This window comes from Cheilinus undulatus, linkage group 1 (genome assembly GCF_018320785.1).
Source record: "Cheilinus undulatus linkage group 1, ASM1832078v1, whole genome shotgun sequence".
NCBI lineage: Eukaryota > Metazoa > Chordata > Actinopteri > Labriformes > Labridae > Cheilinus > Cheilinus undulatus.
Genome location: NC_054865.1, coordinates 50,464,087 through 50,477,135, shown reverse-complemented (window position 1 = coordinate 50,477,135; position 13,049 = coordinate 50,464,087). Strand labels below are relative to the sequence as shown.

General features: G+C 41.7%; 1 protein-coding gene across 1 annotated transcript in view; it reads right to left on the bottom strand.

Moving 5' to 3' along the window:
- Positions 1-13,049, bottom strand: part of LOC121513444 (cell migration inducing hyaluronidase 1) — an 82,512-nt gene that overhangs the window by 20,196 nt on the left and 49,267 nt on the right. Inside the window, exons 10-15 of the mRNA XM_041793215.1 lie at positions 11,833-11,980; positions 10,944-11,135; positions 5,832-6,001; positions 4,329-4,538; positions 4,030-4,235; positions 8-77 (exon numbers count right to left, since the gene is read on the bottom strand). Coding sequence (XP_041649149.1) covers positions 8-77; positions 4,030-4,235; positions 4,329-4,538; positions 5,832-6,001; positions 10,944-11,135; positions 11,833-11,980 — 996 coding nt within the window. The remainder of the gene's footprint in view (positions 1-7; positions 78-4,029; positions 4,236-4,328; positions 4,539-5,831; positions 6,002-10,943; positions 11,136-11,832; positions 11,981-13,049) is intronic.

Genomic DNA, 13,049 nt, shown 5'->3' with positions numbered 1-13,049 from the left:
AACTCACCTCTGAGCCTGCAGCAGCACAGTTGATGAGGTTGTTACTAGGGTTGGCGATCCAGAAAGTTGAAGTTGCACTATCAAGTGGAAGATAGTCAGAGAGAAAGTATTAGTGGATTTATGGAGCCATTGAAGTAGGGGTAAATAAAATAAAACACAGTGGACAGTGCATTGTAACAGTAACTGAGGGAGATTAGACCAACTTTAGGTGATGACAACAGACATGTTGGAACAAAATCTGTAGGTATTAAGTCTTTTATCCCACTTGGCCTGCCTGACTTATTCTTCTCTGTCTGATTCACTTCATTCCATTCTGTCTGACTCATTTATTTTCCTTCCTTCCTGATTCACAAATTCTGTTCGGACTCATTCCATTTGGTCTGAGTCATTCCATTCTGTGTCTCTGATTCCTTCCATTCTGTCCATCTGACTTTTTACAGTCCTTCTACCTGATTCATGAGTTCACCTGTATGATTCATTCCATTATATCTGTCTAAATCTCTCCATTCCATTCTATCTGACTCATTCCATTTTGTCTGACTCATTCTATTCTGTCTATCTGACTTATTCCATTCTTCCTCCCTGATTCATAAGTTCTGTCTGTATGATTTCGTCCATTCTGTCTGAGTCATTCCATTCCATTCTATCTGACTCATTCCATTTTTTCTGACTCATTCTATTCTGTCTATCTGACTTATTCCATTCTTCCTCCCTGATTCACAAGTTCTGTCTGTATGATTTTGTCCATTCTGTCTGACTCCATTCTATCTGACTCATTCTATTCTGTCTATCTGACTTATTCCATTCTTCCTCCCTGATTCATAAGTTCTGTCTGTATGATTTCGTCCATTCTGTCTGAGTCATTCCATTCCATTCTATCTGACTCATTCCATTTTTTCTGTCTCATTCTATTCTGTCTATCTGACTTATTCCATTCTTCCTCCCTGATTCATAAGTTCTGTCTGTATGATTTTGTCCATTCTGTCTGAGTCAATTCATTCCATTCTATCAGAATCATTCCATTTTGTCTGATTCATTCAATTCTGTTTCTCTGATCCGTCTGACTTTTTACAGTCCTTCTACCTGATTCATTAGTTCCACCTGTATGATTCATTCCATTCCATCTTGGAATACCTGGGATATTCGATTCATTGATGGAAGTATGACTACCTTCACAACACTAAGTAGGAATATGATCCTCTGCATCTGAGTTGATATTGGACTTCCTTCCAGTTGGCTATCCCAACAAGATAGCTATCAGCTGACCAGTCCAGCCAAACAGTTAAAACATTGCCAAACTTCACAGCTCTGTCAATTTCATGCCTACTCAGTGCTTTCCTTTAGGTATAATTGCAATGAATGCTATCAGAGGTGACATCAGAGGTCAGACAACAGCGTGACTTCTGCTATGCTACCTGTGGCCTAATCATCTCACAGCAACGCAGCCTGGCATGTGGCAATGCTTCCTGTCAGCTCTGCCATGAATAAAAACTACAAATCAGCTTCCACTTTAACTTGTAAATTTCCTGCAGGAATCTCCGCAGACCAAAGAAGTTGAACTGATACTTGAGACAAAATTTACACAGCTGCACCTGCCACAAGCAAGTGAAACAACAACAACAGAAAAATTATCCTCTCTCGTGGCAGGATGATGTGAGCAATGCTGGATTATTGTTTTCAAAATGAGAACTGTACGGGAAAGCCACAGTGACACACATTCATTATAAAAGCTCATCTGGCCTCATTCCTTCTCCTCATGAAGCCCACATGTCTCCAGTCTCCTCCAGATGTGGACTGAATTTACTGTTCTTGTCTGAGCTTTTAAATTTGACAAACACACAACTCACAAGTGATGGAGAACGACACGGGAGGAGCCCTAAGGGTGAGCCAAAAATCTGTTAAGACACTGATCAACATAAATCTAAAGTGAAGAAGATTTAGAGTGCATTTGAGTTTGATTAAATGGGGATTTTGAGCTGCTGTGTAATTTATGCTGAGATTTAGAAATCAGGAGGGTGCACTGATCCAGACAAATTGGAAAAAAAAGGCTCATTAGAAGTAGCATTTATATTAACAGGCTCTTAAAGTGAACCTGTTTACATGGACGTGAGTATCCCCATTTGGAAGTATCCTGTTTTTTGTATCCACATGCGAACATCATATCCTGGTTCTAGAAACCTGGATCAACACTTATTCCATTTTTGAGAAATCTTATTGTGTTTCCTGGTAAAGTCAAAGAAAATAGAACACTGTTGCATGTAAAACTGTGTCCTGTTTTCTGACAGCAGCTGACGACCTGCACAGATGACGTATAAGCCAAGTGACGCATCAGCAAAATAAACATGACGGCAGCAACGAGAGGGTCTCACTTCTGGAGCAACAAAAACAATGAGCTTTGTCTTTCAGTGATTAAAAACAAACAGTTCCCAAATAGTTGGGGCAATGTTTAAAATAAAACAAAAAAAAACTAATTGCAATGATTTTCCAATCTCATAAAGCCACACTTTATTCACAATAAAATATAAACAATATATCAGATGTTGAAACTGACACGTTATACCATTTCATGAAAAATATTAGCTCATTTTGAATTTAGTGGCAGCAACACATCTCAAAAAAGAAGGGACAGGGCCATGTTTACTATTGTGCAGCATCCCCACTTCCTTAACAACAGTCTGTAAATGTCTGGGAAGTGAGGAGACCAGTTGTTTAAATTTTGGGAGAGGAATATTGTCCCATTCTTTCTCATGTTGGATTCTAGCTGCTCATCAGTCCTAGGTGTTTGCCAGTTATTCCTTTTTTGACTTTCTAAAGCCTGATTTATGCTTCTGCGTCACGTCGACGGCGTAGCTACGTGTAACCCTCTGCGTCGACAAGGACCCCTACACCGTAGCCTGATGCGCACCTCCAAAAAATCCTAACTACGCGTCGCGGGGACGCGGACCACAAGGTTTGTGATTGGTCTGCTCAAAACGTCATTTCCAGCAGTTGCTTCTTCTGGACTTTCTTCCTGCAACATCGCCATTTTTAAAGTTTTTGTGGACCGGTGTGAGTGTTTCAAGGATGGATCAAGTCGAAGAGAGAATAACACACCCACTCCACCTCGGTCACTGTTGTTTACTGTGACCGGAAGATAAACAAGGATTCAGATGTGACCCCTCTGAAACCACACACACACATACACACACACAGCCCCACCCCCCTAGCAGTGTGGCGGTGAATTGTAGAGCGACGCGTTCCGAATGGTCAACGACGGTGTCGCGACGGCGGCGTAGGCTTAAGTGTTTTCTATTGGTCTGAAGGTCTGGACTGCAGGCAGGCCAGTTCAGCACCCAGACTCTTCTACTGTGAAGCCATGCTGTTGTGATGGTTGTGGTATGAGGGTTAACATGTCTGGAAGCATGTGTTGCTCTTAAACCTCTATCTACTGTTCAGCATTGATAGTGATATTGATAGTCCAGATGTGTAAGCTGCCCACGCCATAGCTGCTTATGCAACCCCATACCATCAGAGATGTAGGCTTTAGGACTGAAAACAAACTAAATGGTCCCTCTCCTCTTCAGTCCACAGGACATAGTGTCCATGGTTTCAGAAAAGAATTTCAAATTTTGATTGATCCGACCACAGAACAGTTTTCCATTTGGCCTCAGTCCAGCATTGGCCCAGGAGAAGATGGTGGCCTTTCTGCATCTTGTTCTCATTTGTCTTCTTCTTTGCATACAGCTTTAACAGTTATTTGTGGATGGCACAGCCAACTGTGTTGACAGACAATGATTTCTAGAAGTGTTTCTGAGTCTGTGCTGTGATTTCCAGTACCCCATAGAGGGCCCCAAGACCATGAGCATCCAAAACTGACCTTTGGCCTTGACCACAGTAAAGATCATCAAGAAAGGTGGCACTTTTCAGCCGATATAAAACCATTTACCACTTTTTCCCTACTGATTTCTATCACCAGTATAAACTTTCTTCCACTCAGCGGCTGGGACAGCAGAAACTAGACTTGACGTCACATGCATATTGCGTGTTTACCTGCAGTCCTGGCGTGGGTTGGGTACATATCCCGGGTATGATCCTTCGGTGATGTCTCTACACATTTTGCTGTCTCGGTCTGAAGGCAGCAGAGTCCCAGCTCGCACCATCAGACCCAGGCAGTGATCAAACGTGTTCCTCTCCTCTGGACCATCTTCCGTGAAGAAACAGTGGCCCAGCGTGTCGTAGCCAACCACGTCCTTTACCTGGAAGGAAGCAGACAAGTTAACTTTCTTAAATACAGACAAAAAGTTTTGAATAAAAATGTCAAAGATTTAAAAAGTGAAGAAAATGCTGACCAAAAGCCCATTGGAGCCGTGAATGGTTACACAGCGGGAGAAGGAGTGGTGGATAGATAAATCAGTGACGAAGGTGGGGGGATCATAGCCGCCCTTCTCATCTATGTCTCCATTCATATGGAAATGGACAGGATAGTGTCCCATGGTCTGCTGGCCCATATGCTGCAGCTCCATCCCAGATATATGAACCGACCTGAAGCCTTTCTCCACCTGATGATGACAGTAAAATCATTTCAGTGAAGAAATCTGTAAGAAACATCTGAATACCCAGAAAAACATGCAGAGAGAGAAGTTCTTTCTCAACATGAAAGAGCCTCAAGATCCTGTCCATGAAAATCCCAACAGAATCAGAGATAAAAATAATTATGATTTGTTTTCATTATAGCCTATCAAAATGAGATTTTCCCCATCATTTCACTGCAACTTGAGGAACTTAATCGCAGGCAACATGATCAGATGACCGGATTCAAGCTGCAACCAGGGCAGTCAGTTATGCAATGCTGATCTTAAGTGAGTGTATTTCTGCTATCAGCAGCACCTCTTCACAGTGCTACTGTAGTGGCCACATATACAGCTAGTCTACAGCATGAATGTGATCCCAAAGAAATAGTGCAATGTTCCTTTTCCCAAAACCATTCAGCTCTAGTGTCATGAGTTAATTTTCTTGTATGTCACGCAGTAACGTAGTGAGTTACTTTTGAAAGTAATGCACCATGCTGGCAAAGAGCATGAAAACATGAAGCAGCAAATAGGATGGATGTAGGATGAGGGATGAGAAGATTAAATGTAGGAAAGTATCGATGAAGGCATGCTTTAGCATGACCACAGAGTCGATACGGTGAATAACAAAGAGGACAGATGGATCCGGCAGTGAAAAGAAGGCATCAGTGAGCAGAGGGACACAGTGTTGAAAAGCACATTTGTTCCACAAACAAACCAGAAACCCTTTTGCACAACATCAGGAGGCGCCTGTCAACATTTTAATGAGCTTCAGTGTTATTTGGATATAAAATAACAGGCATCGAGAAAAGGCTGTCAGCTTTTAACACGATAGAAAAACACATCTGTCAAGAGAGGAGAGTGCTCTCAGGCGATCATTTTGAAGGGCTTTACTGAGCCTTTGCTTTTCCTGCTTGTACGTGCTGCACACACGACCGTGCATGAGAAATATGTAACATGAGCCAGCAATGGAAATCATCATAGGATATGATAGCATGCCCTGAGGAGAGAGAGACAAATATAACCACAACCTCTCCGTCAGTCTCCTCCTTTGTTGTGCTCTCCTCTCCCTTTTTATCTTCAGCTGAGTCAGCCAAAGGCTGGTGGATCAGGTTTTATCCAGAGGTTGTACCTGATTCATTTTTCATTCTAATTATAAATCTGTGATCAAATTACTTCTGTGCGAAGGGTGGCTAACAGCCAGTCCACAGTTAATTAATAAGCTTTAATTCAAGTATTAACTTGAGCAAAGACATTGTTGTGTAACTATTGACAACACTGTACCTTCAAATGTCCTCCAAAAGTGTCAAAGTCGAAGAACTTGCAGGCTTCGTTAGCATAGCAGCCAGGCTGCATCTCCCCACGGAGCACGATGTTACGAGTCAGTAAGCCCACCTCCGCTCTCATATCCACGCCGTCCACCTCCTCGCCAATGTGAACGAACTTGGCCTTACCTGAAAACACAAATACACTCATTAGATCAAGGGCTAAGCCAGTGGTTCTTAACGTTGGGGTCAGGATCCCCTTGAGGGTCGTAAGACAATAAGAGGGGGCTCCAGATACCCCCCCCCCCAAAAAAACCTAAGAATAGTTTTAAATTACACCGTTGCCACTTTACACCAATATTGCCAGATTTTAACCAATTTTCATCATATTTTTCCCACCAATTTTACCGATTCTAACACATTTTTGCCACTTAAAAATGACTTTTGTCAAATTTAAACCATTTCCGCCACATTTTTCTGCCTATTTTTGCCACTTCTAAACCAATTCTTGCCATTTTACACCCGATGTTGCCTCCATTGACCCATTATTGCCACTATCAACCACTTTTTACACTCACATTTAGCTATTTGAAGCCCATTTTTGCCAGTTTAACTCATTTCTGCCTACATTTCTCTCTATTAACCCTTTTTTGCCAGCTTATATAATTTTTTGATCCAATTTCACCAGATTTCCTCCCATTTTTTGCCAATTTAAAGCCAGTCCAGCAACTTTTTATTCCCTTTTCCCGCTATTTCTGCCAGTTTTTGCTACTTAAACCCATTTTTGCTACTTTCAAAATCCAATTTCATCACATTTTCCACAATCTTTTGACATTAATAACCCATTTTAACCAATTTTAACCCATTCTCTTATTCATTAAAGGGATTTAAATTTTTAAAAGGCTATTTACTGAACAAATGAATGAAAGAAGTTTTTTTTTTCTTTGATAAGAATGCTTATTTTTCAGGTTAAATACAAAATATGGATACCACAGCTTAACTTTACAGTGGACCATGATTTTGCTGACCCCAGTTTGGCAGGGCCCCAAAAAGATCCCCAATTTATCCCCCCTTATCGACAGCCTTGTCTGTGCATGACTATTCCTGGTTGTACATGGCTGTGTTAACTACCTTCAGGTACAGCGGGGGTCCCCGGTCCATGGCGCCTTTATTTTGGGGGTTGGGGGCTGAAAAGGTTGAGAACCCCCCGGGCAAAGTAACTAAACATCAAGGGCATTTTCACACTGGGCACGATTGATTCATATCCCACACTGACACTAACATCCATTGTCAAATTCTCCTCTAAGTTTCTTTCTTAAAGGTTCTGTCCTTCCCAAACATGTCCATGGGGCGTTGGTAAGATGGATTTTAAATGTGTCCCATGCCATGGATATGTGAATCAGTCTGTCTGGTGTGTCAGGTTACTTTTATGTCATGACAACCAACAAACCAAACTGAAGCCTCTGTCCTGTTAAAAACATCACTTTTGTGATTTTCCTTCCATTGATGATTGGGTTGAGAACCTGCTCATGTAACACAGCTGTGCATCATTTGAAGCTCAGAATCCGTTTCAAAAAATGAGGGTAGAAACCGCTAAAGGGTCGACTCTTTTGGAAATAAAGAACCCTTCTTCCACTAGACTGGCTGTGGGTCTGCTGATGCGTGAAGCTAATCAGCCTGAAGAGCCGTCTGAAGTTCAGCGTTTCTTTTTTGCCGTCCATATCACCAGAGCAGAGAGGAAATAGATTACTTTTAAAGACTTACTGCATTCTCCGTCTGCTTTGATTTATGGGCAAAAGTGTGAGAAATTTAATTAATGAAACAGTCAGACATTTACACGCACAGTTAAGTTGAGCTAGAGTTACACTGCCTACAAAAGAATTCAACTCCAAGGATGTTTTACTCTTTAAATGATCTTATAAATCTATCACGATTGCCCACCCAATATCAATTAAACAAAAGTAATGAAAAGTAATTTACATTTCCTCAAAGAAATCTGTTTTCACTTTGACATTAAAGGGGTTTATTTTTGTAATTTAATGTCAAAAATATATTGACTGTAGATTTGTAAAATCAATAAAAGCATTTAAAGGGGTGAATACTGTTTATAGGCACTGAATAACTAAATAGGAGCCTTGGGCTGTTCTGGGATCCAGATGTTAGAGAAGATCCTTCAGCATCAGGTCTGTCCAGGAACTAATCTGTCTGCAAAGCTGCTCCTCTTCTCCTACCACATCCTAGAGCCAGCTGCATCACGAAGGATGTTAATCACCCCTTCAACCACCTTCAGTTTCTCTGATGCCATCTGGAAGACGTTTCAGAGCCCTGAATACCAGAACATAATCTGACTTAATGTTCATATGCTGATCTTAACTCGTCACACTGTGTTCTTGTTTTGGTTAAAGGCCCCCTGGTGGCATGCTTTTAAACTTTGTATTTCACACATCAAGCATAAAGCGTTAGTTGTGGCAGGCCACAAAGTCAAACGCTGCCATAATTGAGATCAGCTGATCTCATGCGAGCCCTCATCAGCTGACAGCCAGCTGATTCGCTCTAAGCACGCTATGCCTGATTGCACTCGTGCTGCCATATTTAAACTGCTCTAGCCTGGCTATGCTCTGCTGTTCTCTCTGACAGCTGATTTTGCAACCCTCCTCCACCCCAGCTCCTCCTCTATGCTTTACCTTATTTCATCAGTCTCATTCTGTTGTCAATGATGCCTGCTCCACTCTGGCTTTATTGCTGCTTCTCTCCCTGCCTCAGGTTTTCCTTGTAGGCACAGGAAATGTGCTGTTCCTGCTCAATGCTTTCAACACAGGCTTATGGGAGTGCAGGAGGATCCCAGAACAGCCACACCGCCAAATATAGATAACGGCTATGACAGCAAATTAATAACAACTAATAAAGAGAACTTATAAGCTGCAAATCCTCGCTGGTCCTGACTGAACTAAAGCTAAAGCTAAAGAATGGACAATTTTCTTATCTGCCAATACTGATAATTAACTTTTTAATCTCATGTCTGCTGATACCTATACTGATAATATTGGGCATCCCTCCACTATCCAACAAGCCAGCTACCGCCTTAATTGGCAAATGTTGTTTGGCACTCACTGCTCTCAACAGCAGCTATCTTCCACACTCATCATCATTTATACCATTTAAGACTGCCAATAACTCAACATGTACAACCCAGGCATCAGAGCTGGAGTCAAACTGATAATAAAACCGAGCCATCAGTCTTCATCTCACAGCCATCTCCACACGACAACCTAAGAAAAACAACACACCCTCCCTGTTTGTGCATAACCCCTGTGGCTTGGGAGTCGACTTGATTATCCTTCAAACACATAAACGCTCATACGAAGTGGCACGCTTGCAGGAATTAATGAAACGGATCAACGTCAGGAGTGAGTGATAAAAGCTGTGAGAGGCAGCCAGGGGCTCACAAAAAAATAGGATTTCCTCTCTGGATTACTGAACTCAAAGATGTGAAGGACTCAAATAAACGACAGAGGGGGAGCATGGGTAGGGGGGCATCTCATGATGCAGAGGAAGAGCAATGCCAGACGGAGATTTGAGAACATCCACAGCTCTAAGTCTTAATCCCAAACAGACTAAATGCAAATAGACTGTTTTGTGTGCAAATCTTTGTCAGAAAGGGACGGCTATAAAAGGACGCATCACTTTACACAGGCAAAGTCAGGAATTTTAGAAAGAATGGGGAATTTTACCTCTAAACCATTTCATGATTGTTGAGATCTACTTTTAAAAGCAGAAGTTATTTAAAGACCTTACACAGGGATGGGCAGTGTAAACAAATAAAAGGTTAAAAACACTCATGCAACTCTTGTCAATAAACATTTAAAGAGGAACTAAACCTAAAGACCCCTTTTTTCAGCCATAAACCTGCATATGTTTATGAATATTTACAGTGGCTACAAAGAGTTTTCACGCCCTTGGATGTTCGACCCTTTTACTGATTTTATAAATCAATCATAATCAACATAATTTGGCTTTTAGACAAAAAAAACCTCTTTAAAAGTCAAATTGAAAACGGATCTCTATAAAGTAATGTCAATGAAACAAAAATATGTGATTTAAAATAAGTAATTGTATAAATATTCACCCCTTTAAAGAGACTGACCTGATTCAATAGTGCTAGTAGTCTCACAATTACTGAAATGGGGATCACCAGTGAATGTGTCTCAAGTGTTTGTAGTACAAGAACTCCCATGTCTGGAAGGTCCAGTAACTGGTTTTTCAGTATTCCTGGCAACCATTACACCCTGAAGACAAAAGAACGTTCCAAGCAACTCAACGAAAAGGTCATTGAAAAGTATAAGTCAGGAGATGGATACAAAAAAAAGTTTCCAAGGCACTGAACATCTATGTCACATGTTTAAATCTGCCTAGATCAGCCCGCCCTCACAAACTGAGTGAGCGTGCAAGAAGGAGACTAGTGAGAGAGGCCACGAAGACACCGAGGGCTACTCTGAAGGAATTACCAGCTTCAGCTGCTGAGATGAGAGAGACTCTGCATACAACAACTGTTGCTTGGGTTCTTCACCAGTCAAAGTTTTCTGGGAGAGTGGCAAAGAAAAATCACCACAAACACACCATCCTCACTGTGAAGCACAATGGTGGCAGCATCATGCTGTGGGGATGCTTCTCAGTAGCCGGCCCTGGAAGGCTTGTAAAGGTGAAGAGTAAAATGAATGAGGCAAAATATAGAAAAACCATGGAGGGCAATCTGATCCACTCTGCATAAAGTTTCTATTCAACACATGGAAAAAGTAATGGAAATAGTAGATGTTTAAAGTTTGGTTGTATCAAAACTATCTTTTGTGTTGTAACCAGGCTTAAGGTGCATTTTTTGCCACCTACTTTACTGTTGCATGTACATAGCATTTCAGGAAATATACGTCTGCCAAATTAAAAGCCCAGTATAATTTTAACTGCAAGTTTTTGTAGCCTAATTCTGCATTGTCACCTGTTTTCAAGCTATTACCTGTGCTAACAGTTCAAACTGATTCAGCACTACAGTGCCATGGTCTTGGTCATAGCAGACCCCTTAAACCACATTTCCATTACTGTTGCTGCAGCCCTGCATTAAAAACTGTGCTTCTCTCACCTTGAACCTTGATCTGGTTGGGTGTGCAGGTGGGGCAAGGTAGCAGGGTGAACTCTTCTGTCTGGTGCATGGAGTAGTCAGTACTGGCCACCACTACCCGATCTGAGGGCCCCCAGCCCTGTGGTTGGTCAGCAAGCTCCAGGATGCTGCTATTGGACGACATGTCGATGGAAATGGATGCCTGTGGGCGAACTAGAGGCGGCATAGAGACAGAAATAATGGAATATAGAGAAACTGACAGTAAGCTTTAAATAACACATTGAACTATCCATCATTATTGGCCACTCCTTATTGGAAAAACTCCTTAGGATGCTTGAAGGAGCACCAGTTTATTTGATATGTAAACAGTGTGTGGCTGGAAAAATGGCCTCTGCATCAGGGGAAAATTATGAAAGACTCCTACGCTGTACACCAAAATGCCAGGCGTGCTATACGGCTCAGTGTCTTAGAGGCACAGACTTTAAATATCCCTAGAACACCTGCCTCCACAAGTTCATTTGTTGTACTTAGAATAAACCTCTGGATCATGCCAAAACTGTGGAGAACTCAACTTATTACATAAAGTTACACAGACAAGGACAGGCGAGCCCAGACAGAGGTCTTTGATAGCTCAGTATTTGTTGGAAAGCTGCCTGTAAAGTTGGCTCTTTAGTTTTTTTCTCCCTGCACTGGGATGCTAGCTCCATACATTCCAACCATAACTACTTTTCACATGCACACATACTGGAACACAGCCAGTGTTTATGTCTGCATATACCTTGTGGGGTCAATTATTCTTGACGTTCTGCGGTTAACATGTTCAAGTTAAGGCATTTGAAGGAAGGATTTAATGCGTGCATACCATCCTCACAAACACACTCACAGACGCTGAAAGTATGTGATGAATTACCCAGTTTTCCACAGAGGAATCGAACCCTGTAGTTTTGACAGAAACCATGCGCCTGGTCTTTGTTGAGACAGACAAAGCCGTAGTCCCTATCATTCTTGTGGATCACATCTCCGGTCTGGTTGGCCGGTGTGCCGTCATGAGTTTCAGCCTTGACAAGACGATAAAGGAATGTCAGACACACATGCATGAAACTCAAAACATACCTGCAGAGAAACTCAGTAAAGACCAAAGATCATATTTGAATATGTGACTGTGAACTCTGTTTGAATGATATAACTGCCGCATGCAATAAGATGCAAAAGGAAAAAAGAAAACTACTTTGCCTATGAAAAGTATTCAACCCTTTGGACGTTTTACCCTTTCACTGATTTCATGAATCAATCATGGTCAATATAATTTGGCTTTTTTGTTTAAACACAAAAAACATCTTTAATGTCAAAGTAAAAAAAGATTTTTACAAGGTAATGACAGTAAAAAGAATAAATATAGTAAAATAAGTGACTGCATAAATATTCACACCCTTCAAGTCAGTATTTAGTAGAGTCACCTTTGGCTGCAATCACAGCACTGAGTCTGTGTGGATCAGTTTCAATCAGGCTTGAACATCTGGACTCTGCAACTTTACTCCATTCTTCTTTGCAAAACTGCTCAAGCTCTGTCAGGCTGCATGGAGATCAGGCATGAACAGCCCTTTTCAAGTCCAGACACAAATTCTCTATTGGATTGAGGTCTGGGCTTTGACTCAGACACTCCAGAACATTCACCTTGTTGTCTTTTAACCATTACTATGTAGCTTACACTGTATGCTTTGAGTCATTGACTTGGTGTAAAATACATCTTCTCATCTACATTGCTCACCAGGATTTTCCAAAATTTTGTCTCACTGATTTTACTGTCTACCTTTACAAGCGTTCCAGGGCCTGCTGCAGAGAAGCATCCCCACAGCATGGTGATGCCACCACCGTGCTTCACATTGGTGATAGTGCGTTTGTGGTGATGTGCAGTGTTTGGTGTACGCCAAAATTTGGCATCTTGTCTGATGGCCAAAAAGCACTGTTTTGATCTCATCAGGCCATGGACCATGGAGTCTCCCATTTGCCTTTTGGCGACCTCTAGTCAGGATTTGATTTGAGTTTTCTTCTACAGTGGCTTTCTCTTTGCCACTCTCCCATAAAGCTTTGACTGGTGAACAACCCAGGCAGCAGTTGTCGTATGCA